This window comes from Periophthalmus magnuspinnatus, chromosome 23, assembly GCF_009829125.3.
Source record: "Periophthalmus magnuspinnatus isolate fPerMag1 chromosome 23, fPerMag1.2.pri, whole genome shotgun sequence".
Lineage (NCBI taxonomy): Eukaryota > Metazoa > Chordata > Actinopteri > Gobiiformes > Gobiidae > Periophthalmus > Periophthalmus magnuspinnatus.
The window spans coordinates 799833-823329 of NC_047148.1; the positions used below are offsets into that span (position 1 = coordinate 799833).

At 44.0% G+C, this 23497-nt stretch overlaps 2 protein-coding genes across 2 annotated transcripts; one reads left to right on the forward strand and one right to left on the reverse strand.

The window, feature by feature from the left end:
- The first annotated feature begins 1105 nt into the window (after nt 1-1105).
- On the forward strand, nt 1106-6196 carry dnajc25 (DnaJ (Hsp40) homolog, subfamily C, member 25). Its single transcript, XM_033989287.2, has 5 exons — nt 1106-1428; nt 2286-2438; nt 3950-4320; nt 4750-4849; nt 5667-6196. Exons 1-5 carry the CDS (start codon nt 1132-1134, stop codon nt 5787-5789), a joined length of 1044 nt encoding a protein of 347 aa, XP_033845178.1. The 5' UTR covers nt 1106-1131; the 3' UTR covers nt 5790-6196.
- A 1837-nt stretch (nt 6197-8033) lies between these two features.
- Nucleotides 8034-23205, reverse strand: LOC117391471 (spindlin-Z). Its single transcript, XM_033989289.2, has 8 exons — nt 22905-23205; nt 20794-20874; nt 20504-20637; nt 20373-20421; nt 18198-18330; nt 12556-12673; nt 11673-11906; nt 8034-10389 (listed from the first exon to the last, which is right to left on the reverse strand). Exons 3-8 carry the CDS (start codon nt 20541-20543, stop codon nt 10190-10192), a joined length of 774 nt encoding a protein of 257 aa, XP_033845180.1. The 5' UTR covers nt 20544-20637; nt 20794-20874; nt 22905-23205; the 3' UTR covers nt 8034-10189.
- Between the last annotated feature and the right edge of the window lie 292 nt (nt 23206-23497).

Sequence of the window (23497 nt, forward strand, 5' to 3'; positions counted from 1 at the left end):
ATCATGTAGACCAAAATGACGAGGCCCACTGCAGCAAATACAGATGGAGGGGTGACAGTTTTTCAATGTTAAGTAATTTGGAGTCGATGGAGCTGGAAGCCTGACCATGATCTCTTCCTGTTTGGAATGCAACAGCTAGTACATTAGCTGTGTCCATTTATATATATATACAGTCTATGGTTGCAGCTGATTTACAGTCTTTGGCATGGTCTTCTTTCTGGAAGAGGAAGGATGACAGCGCCCTCTGCAGTCTGATGACTTCAGAACAGTAACTCAAGTGTGGGAAATTAAGAACACCCCCTCGTCTTTGTTTAGTAGATAATGGGCACGTTTATGGATTTCTGTTGCCTTTTTTATCCAGCAATGGTGTTTATTTTGTCCTCTGTCTCAATCACTTTGGCTTCATCTCAATCCATAACGTGCTTCTCCTTTTGCAGTGTTCTGCCAACTCAGACCACAACTGGGATACTGTTCTAAACAAATCAGAGTGCAGAAGGCGCTGTCATCCTTCCTATTCCAGCAGGAAAACTGCACCAAAGTAGTCCAAACATGTTGGTGTAAATTAAATGGCACATCTCTGGTCAGCACTGTACTCTGAATCTTTTCCTGTAGGCCTGCGTGTGAAACTGGAGCAAACTTGACCAGGACATTGACAACATTCCTCAAATCAGACCCTCTCTCAGATGTTCCCTTGTGATAAACTCACCTTCTCTATTTACAATAGGATCCAGGGCAGAGAACATGGACGGACAGGCCAAGACATTTACTTTGTGTAAAGTTTCTTTCTCTCTGTCTGTCTCTCTCTCTCTCCTTTCTCTCTTCCCTGTCCCCTCCCCTTTCTCTCTCTCTGTCTGTCTGTCTCTGTCTCTCTCTCTCTCTCCCCCTGTCCCCGCCCCTTTCTCTCTCTCTCTTGTACCTGTTTCTTCTCTTCTTCTCATGTCTGTGCACTTGTCGTCCACTAGGGGGCAGTATCTCCCTGTAAACACATGTCTGTGCACTTGTCGTCCACTAGGGGGCAGTATGTCCCTGTAAACACATGTCTGTGCACTTGTCGTCCACTAGGGGGCAGTATGTCCCTGTAAACACGTGTCCCAGCACAGCGCTGACGTGTTTTCCGTGGCCGGTGCAGACATGGCGGCCCCGGAGCGGCTCAGGGGCGTCACGGGGCAGTTGGCGGTGCTCGTGCTGTGCCTCTGCTCCGTGCCCTCGGTGTACGGGCTCCTGGAGGGCCTGTACTGCGGCACCGAGGTCTGCTACGACGTGCTCGGAGTGACACGCGATGCCTCCAAAGCCGAGATCGCCCGCGCTTACCGGCAGCTCGCCCGCCGCTTCCACCCGGACCGCTTCAGAGCCGATCTGGAGGTGGAGAGCGCACAGGAGGCGCACAAGCGCTTCCTCCAGATCGCCACCGCCTACGAAACTCTCAAGGTTTGTGCTGGACTGGAGGCTGGAGAACATCTGATCTAGACCTGGTCCAGGATTTGACCCGGCTGTTCAGAGCCAGTGTAGTGGGCCTATCAGTCCTGACGTGTCCCCGTTAGTCCGGGTTAGTCCGGGTTAGTCCGGGTTATAGGCTCCATATGGTGGACATTCCAGCCCACGTGTCACTGTCCACTGGTTTGTTCACAGTAAACAAGAAGCCCAGGACAAAAGTTGGTCATCTTTATAGGGCAGAGACTCCATTGTGCACTAGGACTGCACTCAGGGCAGGGGGAGTGCTCCAGTAGTCCAGGGTCAGAGAGGCTCATAGGGCACATGGGGCCAAACATTGCACTCAAGTAAAAGTAATGTTACTTCAGAATAATATTAATGAAGTAGAACTACAAAGTAGTGGAGTAAGAGTAAAAAAAACAAAAAAACTACTAAAGAAGGAGCTACTGTCAGGACTGACATATAATTTGAGGTTAATGTAATTTGATGGACAAAACATTAAATAATGCACAAAATCTGGTATTTTCAAAGGATGTACCCAAAAAAAACCTGACAGAGCAGTGCAAGAAACACAAATGTTCAAATCATTTCATATTGTCAATATAACTTGTACACTTGTAGACATACTCACAGTGGGATGAGTAACCCAAACTTGTTAAAGTAACAGTACTGTTACTGAAGTAGGAGTAAAAGTATGCTGCTAGAAAAGTACTCTGAAAAAGTCTTAAAAAGTTACTCAAGTAAATGTCACTGAGTACTCCCCACCTCTGCCTGTGGCTAGATGAATGTTGACTTTATGGGTAGAGTATTTAGTTCCACACTTGCTGAGAATCCCTCCCCCTCTCGGTGTCCAGGATGAGGACTCGCGGCGAGAGTATAATGACATGTTGGACCACCCGGAGCAGTACTACCAACACTACTATGCCTACTACAGGCGCAGGCTGGCCCCCAGAGTGGACGTGAGGCTTGTCATCCTGGTCACTATCTGCGCCATCTCTGTGTTCCAGGTACACTGCAACAACCACTGTCACTAAATACATGTACTGCGACAACCACTGTCACTAAATACATGTACTGCGACAACCACTGTCACTAAATACATGTACTGCGACAACCACTGTCACTAAATACATGTACTGCGACAACCACTGTCACTAAATACATGTACTGCGACAACCACTGTCACTAAATACATGTACTGCGACAACCACTGTCACTAAATACATGTACTGCGACAACCACTGTCACTAAATACATGTACTGCGACAACCACTGTCACTAAATACATGTACTGCGACAACCACTGTCACTAAATACATGTACTGCGACAACCACTGTCACTAAATACATGTACTGCGACAACCACTGTCACTAAATACATGTACTGCGACAACCACTGTCACTAAATACATGTACTGCGACAACCACTGTCACTAAATACATGTACTGCGACAACCACTGTCACTAAATACATGTACCGCGACAACCACTGTCACTAAATACATGTACCGCGACAACCACTGTCACTAAATACATGTACCGCGACAACCACTGTCACTAAATACATGTACCGTGACAACCACTGTCACTAAATACATGTACCGCGACAGCAACAACCACTGTCACTAAATACATGTACCGCGACAACCACTGTCACTAAATACATGTACCGCGACAACCACTGTCACTAAATACATGTACCGCGACAACCACTGTCACTAAATACATGTACCAAGTACTCATTTAGAGTGAGTGGACTCAGTACCGATACTTTGTTGAATACATAGTGCAATGTATTCCTTGCACTATTTAATCACACAATTTAAGCTTCAAACTGCACAGAATTAGTGAGAAAATATAAACCCCTGCAGTTGTGGTGTATGTGCATACCATTTTTTCCTTCTTCAATCAGTAATAGGAAATACTTAAACAAAAATGAAGCTGTTTTTAATCCTATGTTGTGGCTTTACACTAAGATTTTAATACAATTCAGTGTAAAAGTATTCAAAATACAGTACTCTGATTGGGCTGTGTATCAAAATACATTTTAATGCAGGTACAGTATTCAGTATTCTGTAAATAAATACATTTTCAAAGTATTCTTACCATCACTGGCAACAACTGGATCCTAGTTTAGCCCTGGACTAGTTCTGCTTTAACCTTGGACTAGTACTGGTTTAATTCTAGACTAGTTCTGGTTTAGTCACAGTTATATCCCAATTAAAGTGTCTTCACTTTAATTGGGATATAACTGTTCAGTCATTCAGTCATTCCCTCTCACCACAGAAGGAGACATTTTCCAGGTCTAAGTTTACATTATCTTGATATCTTATATTTTACTGCAGAAACAGTGCCCAGTATGTTATATGTACACCAGGAACACTTGAATGTCCTGTTTGAACAGGACTGGGAAATGTAAACACAGGAACTTTGATTGGAAGTTCACATTAAATAAAGACAAAAGAAGTACTTTAATAAAGCACCAGATGAACCCTAAAATGTCCTCTTGTGTGTGCAGTACTACAGCTGGTACAGCAGCTACAATGAGGCCATAAACTACCTGGTGACCGTGCCCAAGTATCGTCTGCAGGCGGCAGAGATTGCCCGGCAGCAAGGCCTCCTGAGCCGAGCCAAAGAACGGGGCAAGAACCGGCGGAGCAAAGAGGAAATCCGGGAGCAGGAGGAGGAGGTCATCCGCCTCATCATCAAGACCAAGATTGACATCAAGGGCAGTTACCAGAAGCCCCGTGTCTGGGACATCCTGCTGTGCCAGATGGTGCTGGCTCCCCTCAGCCTGACCCGCTATGTCGCCTGGTACCTGAACTGGGTGTACCGGTTCAGGCTGCGCGGGCAGGAGTATGGTCCAGAGGAGAAGCTCTATCTCATCAGGTACTAAGTTCAAAAGGTACTTTATTTTTTGATTGATAAACCACTCCAAGCTTGTGGATAGTTTTGTATGTTAAGATATTTGTCAGCTGTATTTGACCTACCCCTCAAGACCGCAGAGGCAACCTGTGAGAAACAGTGGGAATCATCTCCAGATCTTGAGCTAGTCTTGATCAGGACTACCTTAGCTGGAGGATCTGACCTATTGTGCGTGTTTTGGGCTGATACAAGAAACCAGAACAGCAGCCTCATTGCTGTGAGGCAAGACTATAGACCACTAAACTGTTGTATACTAAATTAAATTGCTTTATGTCATCCTGAATAGAATTTTGAGTTTTTTCCTCATAGCTCACAATTTTAATCTCCAGATAACATATTATAATCCAGACTCTGATCAACAGTCTTTGGTGAAGCCTTTTGTTGTGATTTCAGGAAGAACATGAAGATGTCCCAGTCCCAGTTTGATACACTGGAGGACAGCACTATCCAGGACTTCCTGCAGAGGGAGCTGTGGATCCACGAGAACTACGAGGTGGGATTTTAGACTGTGGATCTCAGGGTCACTCAGACTTGGATCTGTCTGCTTTTCTCCAACCTAAGGGAGGAGTCATAACCTGACACTCCTCTAGTGCTGGGTGATATGCAAAGAAATCAATCACAATTTTCTTTAAGCAGCATCCCAATTTTTACCTAATCACAATTCGTGTAAACTTATTATCTTTATATTGCCTTGTATAGGTAACCTGTCGCCTGCCTCTTCTGAAAGTTCATATGTTATTTCAATTGGTTAAATGCAGCTGTCACTCACACAGGGCAATGATGAGGCTAAGAAATAGGATGAGTGAGTGGGGAAAAGTGTCTGTTTGCTTCATTGTGATTCACAAATTTTCTCTAGAATGCTCAATTTCACAGTTAGATTTTTATCTCCATAATGCCAAGCCCTACACTCCTTTGTGCTTGGTCCAGTGTGACATTCTTGTGCAGAAACTGGTTCATGCCAAGGACCTGATGCCCACACAAAAACAGTAATGTAGTGTACTGAATCCAGTGAGGTGAAGGTTACAATGAAAAAACAGTTCCTCTTTGAACATAAATGATGGGTTAAGATACATCCTTCGGCCTTCGGACTACAACTTGATACTCAAGCCAAAGTTCAAGGCATTTATAATAAATCAAGTCTAGGTCAGAATAAATTCTTGCTTTTTAGTCGAGTACCTTCAAATTGAAAATTACTTTTGGATTGCAGGCAAAATGTTTTCCTTTGTTTTCTACCACAAGCTTTAAGGACACTTGCAGACTGTTGAGTGTTGTTTTTGCTCTCCTCATACCTCTGGTGTGTGTGCGTGCAGGTGTACCGGTGCGAGCAGGATGAGGAACTGAAGGTGCGCATGGCCACAGACCCCCGCATGAAGAGGTACCGACGCTGGATGAAGAACGAGGGCCCGGGACGCCTCACCTTCTCTGACGACTGAGGGCTGCTAAGGGCCAGGGCAAGGTCAGGGGCTGGGCTCAGGCTCAGGATGTTGGAGCTGCTGTAATGCTCTGCTACTCATGGCTGAAGCACACATGGAGATTTGGAGACTGGAGCAGGATCCTTGGTGCTCTCAGCCCTTTGCACCATTGGACAGTAACATGACTGTCAGAAACTCTGAGGCTGTGGAGAAGTGTGCCGTCTAAACACAATGCTCAAAGAACACAAAGGCCTCTGGACAGAAACAGCCCCATCTAATGGCCAATGCACAGACTGCAGTGGCTTCAAAATTACTCTTACCTGCTGTCTAGTCTGTAGCCCTTCAACATGTGGAGGAATTTAAATTTCATTCATTCTAAATATAACATGTTTAAATTTTTTTATTTGTATAAATACATGTAAAAAGTCAGTTGAAAGTGTGTCTTTTTTCTTTTTGGGGAAATTCAACAAAACACCTTTGCGCTACTGAAACAAGGAAGCTACACCTCAGTGGGCCACATGTAGCATGTTCTATCCATCTGAAGAGGAACATTGGCTAATTTGGCCTACATTTGTACAAGTAATAACAACCCTCCTGGCCAAAACCTGACCTTGTCAGATCTCAGAAGCTAAGCAGGGCTAGGCCTGGAGGCTGCTGGCAGTACCAGGTGCCACAGTGGGGCATCAGTGGCAAAACTTGTGTCCTTAGGCAACACACTTTACCCACATTGCCTAGTACGAATGCGGTGTGTGCATGAGTGTTAGTGGTGATCATAAGAGGCGTATGGTACAAACTGGCAGCTTTGCTTCTATCAGTCTGCCTCAGGGCTGCTGTGGCTAGAATAGTAGCTTATCATTAGAGTGTGGAGTGAATTAATAATTCACTAAATTATATATTGACTCTGAACGTCTGGAAAAGTGCTGTATAAAATAAATGCATTATTATTATAATATTTCCTTGGACTTAAATGGCACTTTTAAAGTGCTTTACATTGCATTATTGACTACACACCTGGCCCCAAGGCTGCCAATCTGTGCCATGGGCCCCTACCACCACCAACAACACTCACCCATCACAAAAATATGAAGGGTGAGTGCATCAGTGGGTCAAATCAAATGTGCTCTTCGAGGATCCAGGAGGTAAGAAAACTAGAAAAAATAGAAAGAGATCCGAGGCACTCATTTGCACTAAAAGTCCTTTATTTAGACAAAGCAGATGTGTCTTCTTCACACATGAAGCAAAGGACTTTAACTGGAAGTCAGAGTGCCTCAGATGACCCATTTTTTCTAGTCCACTCACACATCTTACATGGGCAAGTGGGATGTGTCAAGAACAATGACAGCAGACACTGGGCAGGGCTGTGCAAGTAATACGATTTCAATTACAAACTTATTTCTCTAATTAATTACAAGAATTGTGTAATTGAGTAATAGATTATTAACATTAACTTCAGTCAAATTTTAGTTAAATCCAGTTGAGAGACAAGCACAGACATCTTTCACAAAGCTCTACTGAACGAATTTTGAAAACCTGGACTAATATTGACAAAAAAGACAAGACACTAATTATGAGTAACCAGAAAAATTAAACATACATTTAAAACTTACAAAAAAAACCTCAATACAACACAGTAATATCTCGGAATAAGGCGATTAGCAATGAGAATGAGTCACACAAACTCAAGTGAGAGCTGAGCTCCATGTTGGAGCACCACGTCACAGCCCCACAGCCTGTCCCTGACCCTGGACTCCTCATCTGAGTCTGGGTCTGATGGGGCCATGCTGGAGCTCACACATGAGTCCAAGGCTTGAGTGAATCAAAGCTGCGTCATTTATGCAAATATGCCTCTGGTTTTCTGAGGTTTAGGTTCATGTCTCTGTGCTTACACAGATGAAACACAAACAGATATAAAGTTCAAAACCTTATCTGTTTTTTTTTTTTTCTATAAAGAATTCAAAAGCAGTCGCAATATTATACACATTTCTACTATTTGTTGAAAGACCACATTTAAAGGAACTGTATGCAAGATGTTGATTTTTAATTTAATAAACTTAAAACTGTATCCCCCAATATGAGGTAAACATGTTCAAATCAAATATAGCTTTTACTGATAATAATTCTGCTCATTTATTCTTAATTAAAAAGCATTGGACATGATGGCCCATTTATTTATGTTTTATATATATATATATATATATATATATATATATATATATATATATATATATATATATATATATAAAATTTGATGTTTTGATGCTGAAATTGAAAGCAGAATGAGCTGCCAGTTTCAGTGCTGAAATCCAGTTGGTTTAAACCTAAAAGGACTCTCCGATCTGAATGGTCACTACCTAAACCTCAGCACCTGCAGCCAATCATGCGTGCTAGAGCAGCCTCTGCAGCTCAGTGAGTGAATTCTGGAGGTTCTGGCATTTTGCATGAGGCATGGTCTGTCCATATAGAATGAGAAAAAAAACTTGAATGTGTCCTATCTGCAGGTTAAAGTTCTTGCAGTTGTGATTGTAGTACAGTTTTGTGTTTTTTTGTTTTTTTTTTTACAGAAAGAATGCAAGCTACATACAGTTCCTTTAAAGTGAGTTTGGGGAACCAGTCACTACAAATGAAACATCACTTTTGTAGAGTTGTTGTGGGCGAGTGGAGGGTGTAGGATGGAGGAGTGGAGCCGAGGAGTGGAGCCAAGGAGGCACTTTAGGAGAAATGGGATGCAGCCCAGATCTGCTGCTGAAGGACACATAAGAAGCAGAGACATCTCAGAGTTTCCAGTCAGTTTGCCATGAAGTTCAGATCAAACACGTGTTACAGTCAAAGTAGGATTTGTACAAAAATTCCCCTCTTCGGTCAGATATTTTTACAGCTTTTGTGTACAAATATTTTCCTCCCAAAGATTGAGTCCTTGTTTCTTGAACTCATAGATAACAGGACATTTAGAAGGTGCAGCAGTACTGACAAGATTTTATCCAAATGATAAACATATGAACATGCATGAAGGATTGTTGAAATCAACTTGGAACATGTGTTTAGATTTAGAGAAATTTGCAATTTAAGTTAATGTCTATTTTTATAAAATGTAGTTTAAAAATCTGAAGACACAAATCACCACATGAAAGAATCGTTTGCGATGCTGGGTGTGACCGAAGCGCAGACACTTTTCAGGCTACATGTGCAATAAGACCTGCATTTGATATGACACTGTACAGGAAACAACAAACAACTCACGTCTCTGCTCATCTCACCGCCATCTTCAAATTCGATTTTTCATCTTGTCTTTGTAAACCTACTCAAAGCATCATTGTGTTGGCTGCATTTCCAGGTAGTTCTTTGCGAAATATGGTATTGTATTCCTTAAACACAGGCTACAGGTTGGGCTTTTTCAAAGCACTTTTTCTACAAATGAAAATCCTGGACATATCTAGAGCCTCTTAGTCCTGATCCTGTCCTGGTCCTGTCTTGGTCCTGGTCCTGCTCCTGTTCTGGTCCTATCCTGGTTCTTTCCTAGTCCTGTCCTGGTCCTATCCTAGTCCTGGTCCTGTCCTAGTCCTGTCCTGGTCCTGTCCTAGTCCTGGTCCTGGTCCTGCCTTGGTCCTGTCCTAGTCCTGGTCCTGGTCCTATCCTAGTCCTGGTCCTGTCCTAGTCCTGTCCTGGTCCTGTCCTAGTCCTGGTCCTGGTCCTGGTCCTGGTCCTGTCCTAGTCCTGGTCCTGTCCTGGTCCTGTTCTGGTCCTGTCCTGGTCCTGTCCTGGTCCTAGTCCTGTCCTAGTCCTGGTCCTGGTCCTGCCTTGGTCCTGTCCTAGTCCTGGTCCTGTCCTGGTCCTGCCTTGGTCCTGTCCTAGTCCTAGTCCTGGTCCTGTCCTGGTCCTGTCCTGGTCCTGTCCTGGTCCTGGTCCTGTCCTGGTCCTGTCCTGGTCCTAGTCCTGTCCTAGTCCTGTCCTAGTCCTAGTCCTGTCCTAGTCCTGGTCCTGTCCTGGTCCTGTCCTAGTCCTAGTCCTAGTCCTGTCCTAGTCCCGGTCCTGTCCTGGTCCTGGTTCTGTCCTGGTCCTGTCCTGGTTCTCTCCTGGTCCTGTCCTGGTCCTGGTTCTGTCCTGGTCCTGTCCTGGTTCTTTCCCAGTCCGGTCCTAGTGCAGTGCATGTTCAGTGCTGTTCCAGTCCTGGTCTAGTCCTGGGAGTCGAGCTCTCCTTCAGTTTGGTTCTCCTTGAGTTTTTATAGAGAAAGACAGACGATGAGGACATGATCCATCTGCTTATCTCACTTGAGGACATTGGTGTGTTTGACTGTTGGGTTTTTGGCCTTCTCACACTGTACAGCCTTGTGACTTGGGGCAACAATAAATGGTTTAGACTTTGGGGGGCTGGACAGTCCTCTCCATACAGTGCCTGCTTGTCTTTTGTCTTCAGCGGTGTCTCATTATGATGTCTTGACGAGGTCGTAGACGTAGATGAGGAAGTCATCGTCAAACTTGATGAAGTACACGGAGGGCTTAGCCTCCACCTGGTGGATGACCATGCCCGTGCGCTTGCCTCCATCCTCTTTGGCGTACTCCACCTGCTTCCCCACCAGACTGTCCACCACCTCCCCGGGCTCGCGCTCCACTGGTCCGCCCTCATCTGCAACACAAAAAGCACATAAGACAGGTGAGGTGAGGCTGTCTGAAAAACTCACTATGTTTACATGCACAGTGAAATCCCAGTGTGCTAAACAATCCAATTCAAAATGATGAAATGATTCTAGTGAAGGTATGGCATTTAACAGTGGAGCACTTCCTGTATTATCATAGCATTACAAGATGAGTGTTTTCTGTTTGAGAGAAGCACTCAGCTTAAATGTGCAGGGTGTGTGTATTAAACATGTGTGAATGAAACAAAACACAACTCTGGGTATGTTTATGATGAAGAAATAACATAACATAGATCAGAAAATAGCACAGTGTGGGTCCTTTAATGTAGTGGAGTGGACCAAGGTTAGGTTAAGGTACCATCTACGGCTCATTGGAGAGACAGTAGATGTCATCACTGCTAATCTAAAACAAGTGAGTACACATCCAAACACATGTCTAATATTTTCCTGGCTCTTTCTTACCTTGTGCAGTTGAATGCCTCTCCTAGTCTGCGCCTTAAGTAAATCTGACTGTGGTTATACGCAGCAGGTATACAAGATCGTATCAGCTTCTCCAGATGATTCATGACACCTCAATCGTAGTTCCCAGGCATTTAGTTAACAAGCATTTTGATGAATTGGTTTAAATTGGACTAGGCCAGTTGTCTGTTTTTTCAGGGCCCACTGACAGCTCTGTCTTACACATTGCACCTTTCACTGTAAATAGCACAACAGTCAAATCTCACTTTCTTGTTTGTTTTTGAGACCATCTTTCTAACATCACAGGCTCCCCCTTGTGCTTTTAGCTTTAGTACAGGTCTGTATTCAGTGTTGACACATAGCATTTACTATTCACTATCTACTACTACTGTATTACTACTATAAGCCACATGACAAGCTGTTTGCCAAACCTATTTCTATGACAACAGGCTTGGAGCAGGCTTTGGGTCACCAGGTACATACAGTATGCTACCTGAGTTAGTCACATGATTCATGCACTCCACCACATGCTTTTGTTTCACTTTTCCTTTAACGTTTAAGGTGCGCGTTAGAATAAGGACACATGGTGAAAATATCAACGTGTTCAGTGTTGCAAATGCAAAGAACTCTGTTTATTTCTTTGATAGCTTTGAGTTGATAATCCACAGAGAGCAGGAGAAGTGCTTAGAACAGCACCCAGAGATCACCTGGGTGTGCTGTTTGTAAAGGGCTTTAGTTCAGAGCCGTGGACTAAACTGATCCAAGCCTAACGGGAGTCTACAGTGCTGAGGTCCAAAGAGACAGGAGCACTCACTGTTGTCTGGCATGATGCGCAGGTCTCCCTCCTTGTAGTCGTCCAGGAGCTGGTACATGTAGAGGACAGGGTCCTTTTCATAGGTGATGTAGAACCAGGAGGTCATGATGGGCGCGCGGGCCAGGACCATCCCTCTCCACTCCTCCTTGGGCCCCTCCTCCGTTTCAAACATGTGTTCCACTGCTTTCCCAATCATCGCGTCGGCCAGACTCACGTCCGTCAGCCGCGACTTGGCTGTCAAAGCAAACACAAATGTAACACAATGCCCACACACAAGCCAAAAGTGCACTCCTGTGTCTTTAATAAATACTGCTTTACCCTATTCTCAAATACAGTTAGTAAGAATTTCTTTATCGGCATAAGGGCTGCAATAATGATACTTTGCAGCTAATTATTCTCCCTGGGGGGTGAAGCTAGCTAAGGCACTGTTCTGTGTGAAGATCTGTTACTCAAGTTAGACTTTAATCTGAGATTTATTTTATCACAGTCTGACCATAAAAACTGACTTAGTTGACACTACGCTGGGTGAGCCGACTTTGTGCTGTTAAACACAAGTCACTCTCAGCTTTTGTGTTGAAATTCAAACACCTAAAAGGGACAATGACACTTATATTGATCACAGGCTCCTGAAAATGAGTTGTTTAAATCCATTTTCTATTTTTTTCTTGAGTTTTCATAAAACTTCTTTTACAGTGTATGCTTCTCACTAACATGGCATCACTGCAAAGTATCAATAGCAAAATAATAATAATAATAATAATAAAATAATAATAATCCTTAATAATTCTTGAATCTCAAAGGTTGCAATTATTTATGTAATAGTATTATGTTAACCAAGTATTTCAGCCCTAATGTGTGCAGAGCTGTGTCCCCTGTATCTCACCCAATCTGTCCGGCAGCACCTCAAGTCCCTGCACACGCTCGTCCTTATGTAGCTCCAGGCCGTAGACACAGTCGAAGCCGTCATATTTGATCAGGTAGAGGGAGGGGTTCACTGGCACCTGACACAAGCATGGGACACTTCATCAGGGAAACAACAGCACCTGTGTACCCCCCTCCCAAGCTTGTGGGTAGGACCTAGGTGTCATAGAGAGGAGTGAGAAGTACCTAGGTGCCACTGGGTTGTTAAGTTTGATGTCACTTCCGGGTCCAAGCGCATCAGCTGATTGAAAACATTGAACATGTTTACAATTTCTGCTATTTCACATCTCACGTGTGTATGAGGTTGAGGTAACACTAGGCTAAGCTAACATTAGCTGTGACCAGCAGTTAATGAGATATGCACACTGGTAATCCTATGTTTTGCTAGATTATTACTACATTATTTAGATACTGAACAACAACAATAATAATAATAATAATAATACATCAAACTTATAAAGTGCTGTTTTGGACACTCAAAGACGCTTTACAAACAAAAACACAAAAGTATCTGATAAAATTTGCGGTTAAACAAACATTTTTGAAAGGTAATCTCTTGTTTGATAAATAAGGAAAAATAGTAAAAGAAAAATATAAAATCTGTCAACTGGGAAAAAAAGTTGGAGTGAAGACGTTTTGCTGCTCATCCAAGTTCTGGTCAGATTACTGGTGGATAAATCTATCTGAAGGGAGGCGCCAACTACACTGAAACTAAAAACACCAATGGGTGCTTTTACACCTATTAGCATCCGGACTAGCCCTAGTGTTTTCCTCCCTTTAGATTTAAGGCAGTGTTCACCAGTAATCTGACCAAAGATGAAGACGTAGTTTGGATGATCAGGGAACAGTTTTCACTGCTTCAATTTTTTGTCCAGTGGACAGATTTAATATTTTTTCTTTTACTATGGATCATACCTGGACAATTTAGAGATTACACAGACCGATGAATAAGAAACAAAGACAAAGATGCAAGTAACATCATCACTTAGCAATCCCTTAGTGAGGACTGAGCAGTACCAAGGTGTCATAGTGAGAGAGTGAGCAGTACCTAGGTGTCACAGTGAGGGAGTGAGAGAGTGAGCAGTACCTAGGTGTCACAGTGAGAGAGTGAGCAGTACCTAGGTGTCACAGTGAGGGAGTGAGAGAGTGAGCAGTACCTAGGTGTCACAGTGAGAGAGTGAGCAGTACCTAGGTGTCACAGTGAGAGAGTGAGCAGTACCTAGGTGTCACAGTGAGAGAGTGAGAAGTACCTAGGTGTCACAGTGAGGGAGTGAGCAGTACCTAGGTGTCACAGTGAGAGAGTGAGCAGTACCTAGGTGTCACAGTGAGAGAGTGAGCAGTACCTAGGTGTCACAGTGAGAGAGTGAGCAGTACCTAGGTGTCACAGTGAGAGAGTGAGCAGTACCTAGGTGTCACAGTGAGAGAGTGAGCAGTACCTAGGTGTCACAGTGAGAGAGTGAGAAGTACCTAGGTGTCACAGTGAGGGAGTGAGCAGTACCTAGGTGTCACAGTGAGAGAGTGAGAAGTACCTAGGTGTCACAGTGAGAGAGTGAGAAGTACCTAGGTGTCACAGTGAGGGAGTGAGCAGTACCTAGGTGTCACAGTGAGAGAGTGAGCAGTACCTAGGTGTCACAGTGAGAGAGTGAGAAGTACCTAGGTGTCACAGTGAGGGAGTGAGCAGTACCTAGGTGTCACAGTGAGGGAGTGAGCAGTACCTAGGTGTCACAGTGAGAGAGTGAGAAGTACCTAGGTGTCACAGTGAGAGAGTGAGAAGTACCTAGGTGTCACAGTGAGGGAGTGAGCAGTACCTAGGTGTCACAGTGAGAGAGTGAGAAGTACCTAGGTGTCACAGTGAGAGAGTGAGAAGTACCTAGGTGTCACAGTGAGGGAGTGAGCAGTACCTAGGTGTCACAGTGAGAGAGTGAGAAGTACCTAGGTGTCACAGTGAGAGAGTGAGAAGTACCTAGGTGTCACAGTGAGGGAGTGAGCAGTACCTAGGTGTCACAGTGAGAGAGTGAGCAGTACCTAGGTGTCACAGTGAGAGAGTGAGAAGTACCTAGGTGTCACAGTGAGGGAGTGAGCAGTACCTAGGTGTCACAGTGAGGGAGTGAGCAGTACCTAGGTGTCACAGTGAGAGAGTGAGAAGTACCTAGGTGTCACAGTGAGGGAGTGAGCAGTACCTAGGTGTCACAGTGAGAGAGTGAGAAGTACCTAGGTGTCACAGTGAGAGAGTGAGAAGTACCTAGGTGTCACAGTGAGAGAGTGAGCAGTACCTAGGTGTCACAGTGAGGGAGTGAGCAGTACCTAGGTGTCACAGTGAGAGAGTGAGCAGTACCTAGGTGTCACAGTGAGAGAGTGAGCAGTACCTAGGTGTCACAGTGAGGGAGTGAGCAGTACCTAGGTGTCACAGTGAGAGAGTGAGAAGTACCTAGGTGTCACAGTGAGAGAGTGAGCAGTACCTAGGTGTCACAGTGAGAGAGTGAGCAGTACCTAGGTGTCACAGTGAGAGAGTGAGCAGTACCTAGGTGTCACAGTGAGAGAGTGAGCAGTACCTAGGTGTCACAGTGAGAGAGTGAGCAGTACCTAGGTGTCACAGTGAGAGAGTGAGCAGTACCTAGGTGTCACAGTGAGAGAGTGAGCAGTACCTAGGTGTCACAGTGAGAGAGTGAGAAGTACCTAGGTGTCACAGTGAGAGAGTGAGAAGTACCTAGGTGTCACAGTGAGGGAGTGAGCAGTACCTAGGTGTCACAGTGAGAGAGTGAGAAGTACCTAGGTGTCACAGTGAGAGAGTGAGAAGTACCTAGGTGTCACAGTGAGAGAGTGAGAAGTACCTAGGTGTCACAGTGAGGGAGTGAGCAGTACCTAGGTGTCACAGTGAGAGAGTGAGAAGTACCTAGGTGTCACAGTGAGAGAGTGAGAAGTACCTAGGTGTCACAGTGAGGGAGTGAGCAGTACCTAGGTGTCACAGTGAGGGAGTGAGCAGTACCTAGGTGTCACAGTGAGAGAGTGAGCAGTACCTAGGTGTCACAGTGAGAGAGTGAGAAGTACCTAGGTGTCACAGTGAGGGAGTGAGCAGTACCTAGGTGTCACAGTGAGAGAGTGAGCAGTACCTAGGTGTCACAGTGAGAGAGTGAGCAGTACCTAGGTGTCACAGTGAGGGAGTGAGCAGTACCTAGGTGTCACAGTGAGAGAGTGAGAAGTACCTAGGTGTCACAGTGAGAGAGTGAGAAGTACCTAGGTGTCACAGTGAGGGAGTGAGCAGTACCTAGGTGTCACAGTGAGAGAGTGAGAAGTACCTAGGTGTCACAGTGAGGGAGTGAGAGAGTGAGCAGTACCTAGGTGTCACAGTGAGAGAGTGAGAAGTACCTAGGTATCATTGTGAGGGAGTAAGCAGTACTTAAGTGTCACAGTGAGGAAGTGAAGGGAACTTAGGTGTCATAGTGATGGAGTGAGAAGTATGTAGGTGTCATAGTGATGGAGTGAGAAGTACCTAGGTGTCATAGTAAGGGAGTCAACAGTACCTAGGTGACATAGTGAGGGAGTGAGCAGTACCTACAGTTGAAACCAAAACTTTACATACACTATATAAAAAGACATATAATTGTTTTTTACTTGCTGTCTGAAATCACAATAAACTTTTCCTGTTTCAGGTCAAAACTATTTCTATATGCTAAATGCCAGTATAATAAGAGAATTTTTCATTATTTTCTTCAAAGTCAGAAGTTTATATACATTACATGCATTAGTATTTGCTACCATTCCCTTTAAAATGTATGTACTTGTCAAGCGTGTTGGATATCCTTTCACAAGCTTCTCACAAAGGAATTTTGGCCCATTCCTTCTGATAGAACTGAGCCAATTTGTAGGCCACCGTGCTCATCCATGCCTTTTCAGGTCTAAGTTAAGTGGGATTGAGATCAGGGCTTTGTGATGGCCCCTCTAAAAAATTGACTTTGTTAACCTTAAGTATGCTTCGGGTCATTGTCTAGTTGGAAAACCCATTTGTGCCCAAGCTTTAACTTCCTGGCTGATGTCTGAGATGTTGCTTCAGTATTTCCGCGCAATGTTTTTTGCTCATGTCATCTATTTTGGGAAGTGCACCAGTCCGTCCATCAACAAAACAAACCCACAACATGATGCTGCCCCCTTTATATTTCACAGGTGGGAACGTGTTCTCAGGCCTGCATGCTTCCTCCTTTTTTCTTCAAACATAATGATGCTCATTGTGGCTAAACAGTTAAATTTTTGTTTTGTCAGACCACAGGATATGCCTCCAAAAATTAAGGTCTTTGTCCCTGTGTTCATTTGGAAACAAATCTGTTTTTTATGTTTCTTTTGGAGTAATGGCTTCTTCCTGGCAGAGCGACCTTTCAGCTCATGATGGTACAGTACTCATTTCACTGTGGATAATGACACTCTTACCAGTGTTGGGAAAATTACAATTCTAGATGAAAAGTAATCCATTTGCAAAGCCCGGTGAGTTATGAAATATAAAAAAGGTTTATTCTTTGTGACAGCAGATATGGACAGGAAAGGGCCCAGGCCTGCTCTGGTTGCAGACGGGTCCAGCATCCCAAGTCTTCCTGAGTCTCTCCCAAAGAGCATCTGAGCTCTGAGTATTTATACCATAATGACAAAGCTACACACATTTCAAAGCAGGGTCTCTGTAATACTTGATCCATAGTAAAAGCCGAAGTTAAATCTGTCAGCTAGTCTTCACTCCCACAACTTTTTGTCCAGTTGACAGATTTAACTTTGGCTTTTACTATTTCAAAGCAGTGACTTTTGTTTCACACCTATGAGATAATAAACTTTTATACCTGAGAACAGATAAGACAACAAAGGCTTTCCTGGAGGATGGGACAGGGCCTTCACACATGTTAATGTCTGGTCTGGGTCTCTTCATTTACACAATGAGTACACTTAAATTTCTATCACACGCGCTTCAGCTAGCATCTTCACAAGGTCTTTCGCTTCTGTTCTTGAGTTGATATGCACATTTCAGACCAAACTACATTCACCTCTGGGACACAGAACCCATCTCCTTCCTGAGCAGTATGATGACTGGCCATTCCCATGGTGTTTTTTTATACTTCAGGCATCTGGAAATTGCACCTAGGGATGAACCAGACTTGTGTAAGTCCACATTTCTCTTCCTGATGTCTTGGCTGATTTCTTTTGACTTTCCCATGATGTTACACAAAGAAGCAGTGTGTTTCAGGTGTGCCTTCAAATACATCCACAGGTGTGTCTCTGATTAACTCAAATGTTGTCAATAAACCTATCAGAAGCTTCAAAAGATATGACTTCATCATCTGGGTTTTCCCAAATTGATTAAATGAACAGTAATCTTACTGTAAGTAATCTTCTGACTTTTAAGAAAGTAATGAAACATTGTTAAAACACTATTCTCTCATTACTCTGGCATTTAGCAAATAGAAATAACTGACCTAAAATAGGAAAAGTTTATTTTCATGTCAGACAGTGAGGAAAAAACATATGAGGCTTTTTATATAGTGTATGTAAATTTCTGGTTTCAACTGTAGGTGACATAGTGAGGGTGTGAACAGTACATAAGTTTCATAGTTAGGGAGTGAGCAGTACCTGGTCCAGTACAGTGCCCTTCCACACAGCATGAGTGGCTCCATCTTTCCACACGTGCTGAATGCGGCAGCCCACCATGTCCCTCCGTGCAGGTGACACAGCCTTGGCTCCCCCAACGCTGCCTTTGTGCTTCCTAATCAGGAAGAATACAATGTCTTATTGTAGTCCAGTTCAGTTGGGTTTGTATCTGGTTCATTAAATATGCCACTGTCTGTTGCAAAACCTGAAGCATGTGCAGGATAATATTCAACGTAATTTACATTTTTGAACCTGAAGTAAGTGGCAGGATGGTCATGTGACGGCAGGAGTCATGTGACAGGAGGGTCATGTGAGAACAGGAGTCATATCACAGCAGGAGTCATGTGAAGGCAGGAGTCATGTGATGGCAGGGTCATCTGACGGCAGGAGTCACATGACGGGAAGGGCACGTGACGGCAGGGTCATGTGAACGCAGGAGTCAGGCAATGGCAGGAGTTATGTGACAGGAGGAGTAAAGTGACAGCATGGTCAAGTGACCCAGGAGTCATGTGATGCAGGAGTCATGTGATGCAGGAGTCATGTCACGGCAGGAGTCATGTGATGCAGGAGTCATGTCACGGCAGGAGTCATGTGATGCAGGAGTCATGTCACGGCAGGAGTCATGTGATGCAGGAGTCATGTCACGGCAGGAGTCATGTCTCGGCAGGAGTCATGTGACGCAGAGGTCATGTGAAGGCAGGAGTCAGGTGACAGGAAGGCCATGTGTCAATTTGCCAAATGCATCGTTGGACGTACTCTTCAAAGTACTCCTCGAAGTATCATTTGAAGTACCCGGCCGAAAATGGGTAGTCTTCAGTGTAGCCACCATCTTGCCGAAATGGGACAGGCCTACACTATGGGCCCTACTTCCACCAGTGTCGTTGTTTTTAATTATTATTAATTTATTTATTATTTAATAGAAGAAAAGTTAAGCTGTCATCATCCCAGCAATTTATTTCTGTTTAGATTGAATATCAATAGACAAATATAACATTCAAGGTGATTTTTTCCCCAACTGTAGCTATTTTATAACTTTAACAAAATATGCCTTGTTAAAACGTAATAACAGGCAGAGGTAACCAATATTATTTTTCATTCTATAATCCAGCAAACACTTATTAGTTGTACATAAAGTGGGATATTGCAGTTAATGATTCAGTATTTGGGTCAGGTTTAATTTGATCTGTGGCTAAACTACTTTCATACCAGTAGAGGGCACTGTTTCCCTTCTATGCTGTGTGCCAGTTCATTTCATATTATTATTGTAAAGTATTTTCTAGCGGTGCAGCAATACATGAAACTGATATCTTGATTTACTAATGCTAAGGTAAATGACATGACCTATGGACTGCGTGGGAACTCATGAAGATGTGCAGACCAGTGTGGGCCTTATGAAGACGCCATGCGGATTAGAAGAAGGACCCTCCTCACATCCACCCACACATATATTTCCACATGCACATCTCAGGGCTCTTTTATCCTTTCCAGAGAGTCTGTTGCATCATTGTTCACGTTACCTGTGTGGAACTCATTAAACACTTCTGACTTTGTTTCAGACTCTTAGTCCTCTTTGACGCTTGCACCAGAAACGAACATTCTTACATTATTTTTATTATTGCAATAATAATTTCTAATGATAATAATGTATTCTTCTTATTGTCTAGGAATAACTGTACATTCCTTTATTCAATGTAACTCCCTCCTTTTTAATCATCAAACACACGGCCTGTACTTATCTTTATTCAGATTTAACAGTTTCATGTCGCACTGTTGTAGGTGAGGTAAACCAGTACGAACATTTGAACGTGTATTGTGCAGCACACTCCATTTTCTTCTTTTTTTTTGCATAGGCATGGTGCATGATGGGATATAGCAGAGCGCGAAGTGTGCATGGATGCACGCTTTGGTTACAGCTAATCTCTGTGGAAAAGCTGGAAATGCAGGGCACATTTTGGCCAGCACATTCATCAGGTGCATTGAAATGGGACAGGCCTTGTCGCACCGGAATTTACATAACTGCCCTTCGATGCACACTTCGAACGGTGCATCTAAGGGCATTTTGGCAAATTGAGACATGGCTGAAAAGTGTTGTTAAAGGAGGGTCATGTGACAGAATAGTCATGTGACAGCAGGAGTCATGTGACACAAGTTTCTTACTTGTGGGGATTCTTCTTCTTCATCATATTTACAGACACACCTGTATGTCCTGAGGAGAGAGACAGGTAAGAGGGTCATATAGGCAGAAGAAGAAACAGACACGTGTCTGTAAGGACAGAACATGAGCAGACCTGCATCAGCAGTGTCTTTGTCTCCCAGTGCACTCTTCATTCATCTGGAGGCAGATAGGCAGCAATCGCTGCCACCTCCTGAGATGTGAGCTTGGGACTGAAGGCCTCTGGGGCTGAAGGCTGCAACTGCGGAGCTGAGGAGGACACCAACCAAAAGGAAACAATGAGACCTAAAATAAACTTTCATAAAAAAACAAACAAAAGTTGGAGTGACACTGAACTGCAGCAAAATGAACTGAAGTCTTTTAGTGCAGTACATCTGTATCACACTGTGTTGGAGGTACACTGACCTTGACAGGTGAAGACAGGTGAAGAGTTCTTACTGCTGCAGGCGGGCACTCTCTGCTGCAGGCTGGCCCTCACACTCTTATCTGCAAGATCAGAACTGTTCAAATCTGAAGAGCTTATTGTTCAACAGTGGGAATATGAGTTAGCAGTCTGGACAGAGCTCAGGGGGGTGGGCCTGCACCAGTGGGGGGCAGATCAGGGGACTATGCCATGAAGTTGCTTGCAAGGACATCTACACTCACTGTTTCCAAACACAATCATCTCAGACAGAAATAAAGACAACTTTCCTTAGGTATGATGCCTGCATCACTGGTTGTCATGGTAATGTGTAAGTAAAACCTTTATCCCCTTTTGTTGTTTTGAGAGATTGATATTATTTTCTGGAGGATTATACTAATTACACTCCATTAAAACAGGTTCAACTGGCACTCAAAATGTGAATGGACTGTAAAATTAAGCACAAAAGTGTAGAAATAGCACAACACACTCTAGCCTTTTTAACTGCTTATTAAAATTCAAGGGTCGCTGTTAGGCTATGTTGACCTATGTTATAATGATTACTCATCATTTTTTTTGTTTTATTGTTCAACTCAAAGTTTCTCTCAAACTAAAAACACTCTGTTCCATCTTGTGATGTCATGTGGTAATACAGGAAGTGCTCTACTGTGTTGATAATTTTGTTCCATCTCTACTAAGCAAAAAGTAGCTCTGAGCAAAAAGTAGCTCTAAGCAAAAAGTAGCTCTGTTAACCTTAAACTACCACTACATGACATGACAAGGTGGAACACAACATTTTGAGCTTTGGAGATGTAAACAGACAAATAATAGGGTTACTTAAACATGTGTGAATGAAACACAACACAACTCTAGGTATGTTTTTGATGAGGTAACAACATAAAAGCATGGCATAAAGCTCACAAGAGTCTGTTTTGCGAAATGTAGGACCTTTCGTAGAATGAATGATTACAATTAAGATGTTACATATTTCCAAAACCTTTACTGTATTGTGCATTTTTTTTTAAATCTTCCACCTCCAATGTACCCAACTAAACATCCAAAAGGCCAGTATTGTCCTAAATTATAAATAAATTTCAGTCAATTTAGGTGTAATAGTAGACATTAGTACAACTTTCTTCACCTTCCAGGAACTGCGTCCTCCTCTCATCATATAAAGCTAGGTAGTAGTGTCGCAGGAGGAGCAAGGACCCACACACCTGGGAGGCTCTCCCAGGAGCATTCTGAGCCACTGTGCCCATGAGTAGGACCTGTGACTTCTGCTTCAACCTGGCTCTCCAGACCATCACTGACCTAACTCCAAAGGATGTTACAGCAGCAGCTTCTGCAGACCATCATTGACCTAACTCTGAAGGACCTTGCTGCAGCAGCTTCTGCAGAGCATCAGTGTCACTGGGTGACGTAGCCAAAAAATTAAATTGAAATTTGATTGCATCTTTTTTGCAAATATGATTATGATTCAAATTTGAGAAGCTCGTAACATTTACATCCAACCATATCACATGTTGTAAACAATGTGCACTCCTTTTAGTTTGTGTGTCATCAGATACAAAGAACACAGAGATATAACATTATTGCATGGATATTATTATTGATTTAGGATGCTTTAAGTGAAAAAGCATCTAACATAGACAAAGTGAGGCAAAATGAGCCTAAGCGTTGTATTAGTCCTTTATGACAAATGAACACAACTGTACTGCAGCTGTGTGGTTATGATGTCTTTACTCTGTGGGCAGACTCTGTGGGTGTCTCTACTACACTCTGGAACATCACACCTGGCGAGTCAGCATTAGGACCTACAACCTCCTGCTGTGAAGAAGAGAGGCATGTGAACATCTGAACCTGACCCAGGTGTTGTGTGAAGGTTTGGAGTAACACCTGTCTGTAATGCTCCCTTTATGGAGAGGGGAGTGTGCACCTCTGGCTGGAGGAGCGGACAGAGACTCAAACCCACAGGTTCGCACACTGGACCAGGTCTGTGATGGGAGGCGCAGGTCTGACCCGCAGGTCTGACCCGCAGGTCTGACCAGCTCCCATCTGTCAGAGCGGAAATCATCCTAAACATCCGCAAAGCAGCGCCCGCCATGTTTGTACTCACAGACAGCCGCAGAGCAGAGCTCAGGCTGGAGGCCCGCAGACCAGCGCACTGTTTACCGACGAACAACAGACGCACCTCGGTCAGACGGGGCGGTACCGTCCCCTTCCCCGCTGGACACACCGTCAACCAGAGCGACGGTCCACTGACCGTAGTACAGACCGTCCTCTGTGCTGTTATCCTGGTTAGCCTCTGTATACACCGAGCGAACACGGGCCCGGAGCTCGGGGAGAGCACTGCGGACGGTGTCGGTTCGCACAGCCCATTCTATTCGGTACAGGAACCAGCTACACTACGGTGATATGGCCTGTTTCCGGGGAGCACTTCTCAATAAAAGCTTTTCAATAAAATGTACCAAAGACACCAAATCATAACAGTGACTATGCACAGGGAGGACTGTTTCACTGCGGGCCTTAGGGTTTAGGCTCCATATAAAAGTATATATTCTATACATACATTCTAGCACAAATATTCTACACACGGTAGTGCAGGCATGTCCAAACTGCGGCCCGGGGGCCAAATGCGGCCCTCAGACCAATTTTTCTTGGCCCTCAGGCTTCCAGGTGAATTGGCCTGTATTACTTTAAACAGTACTT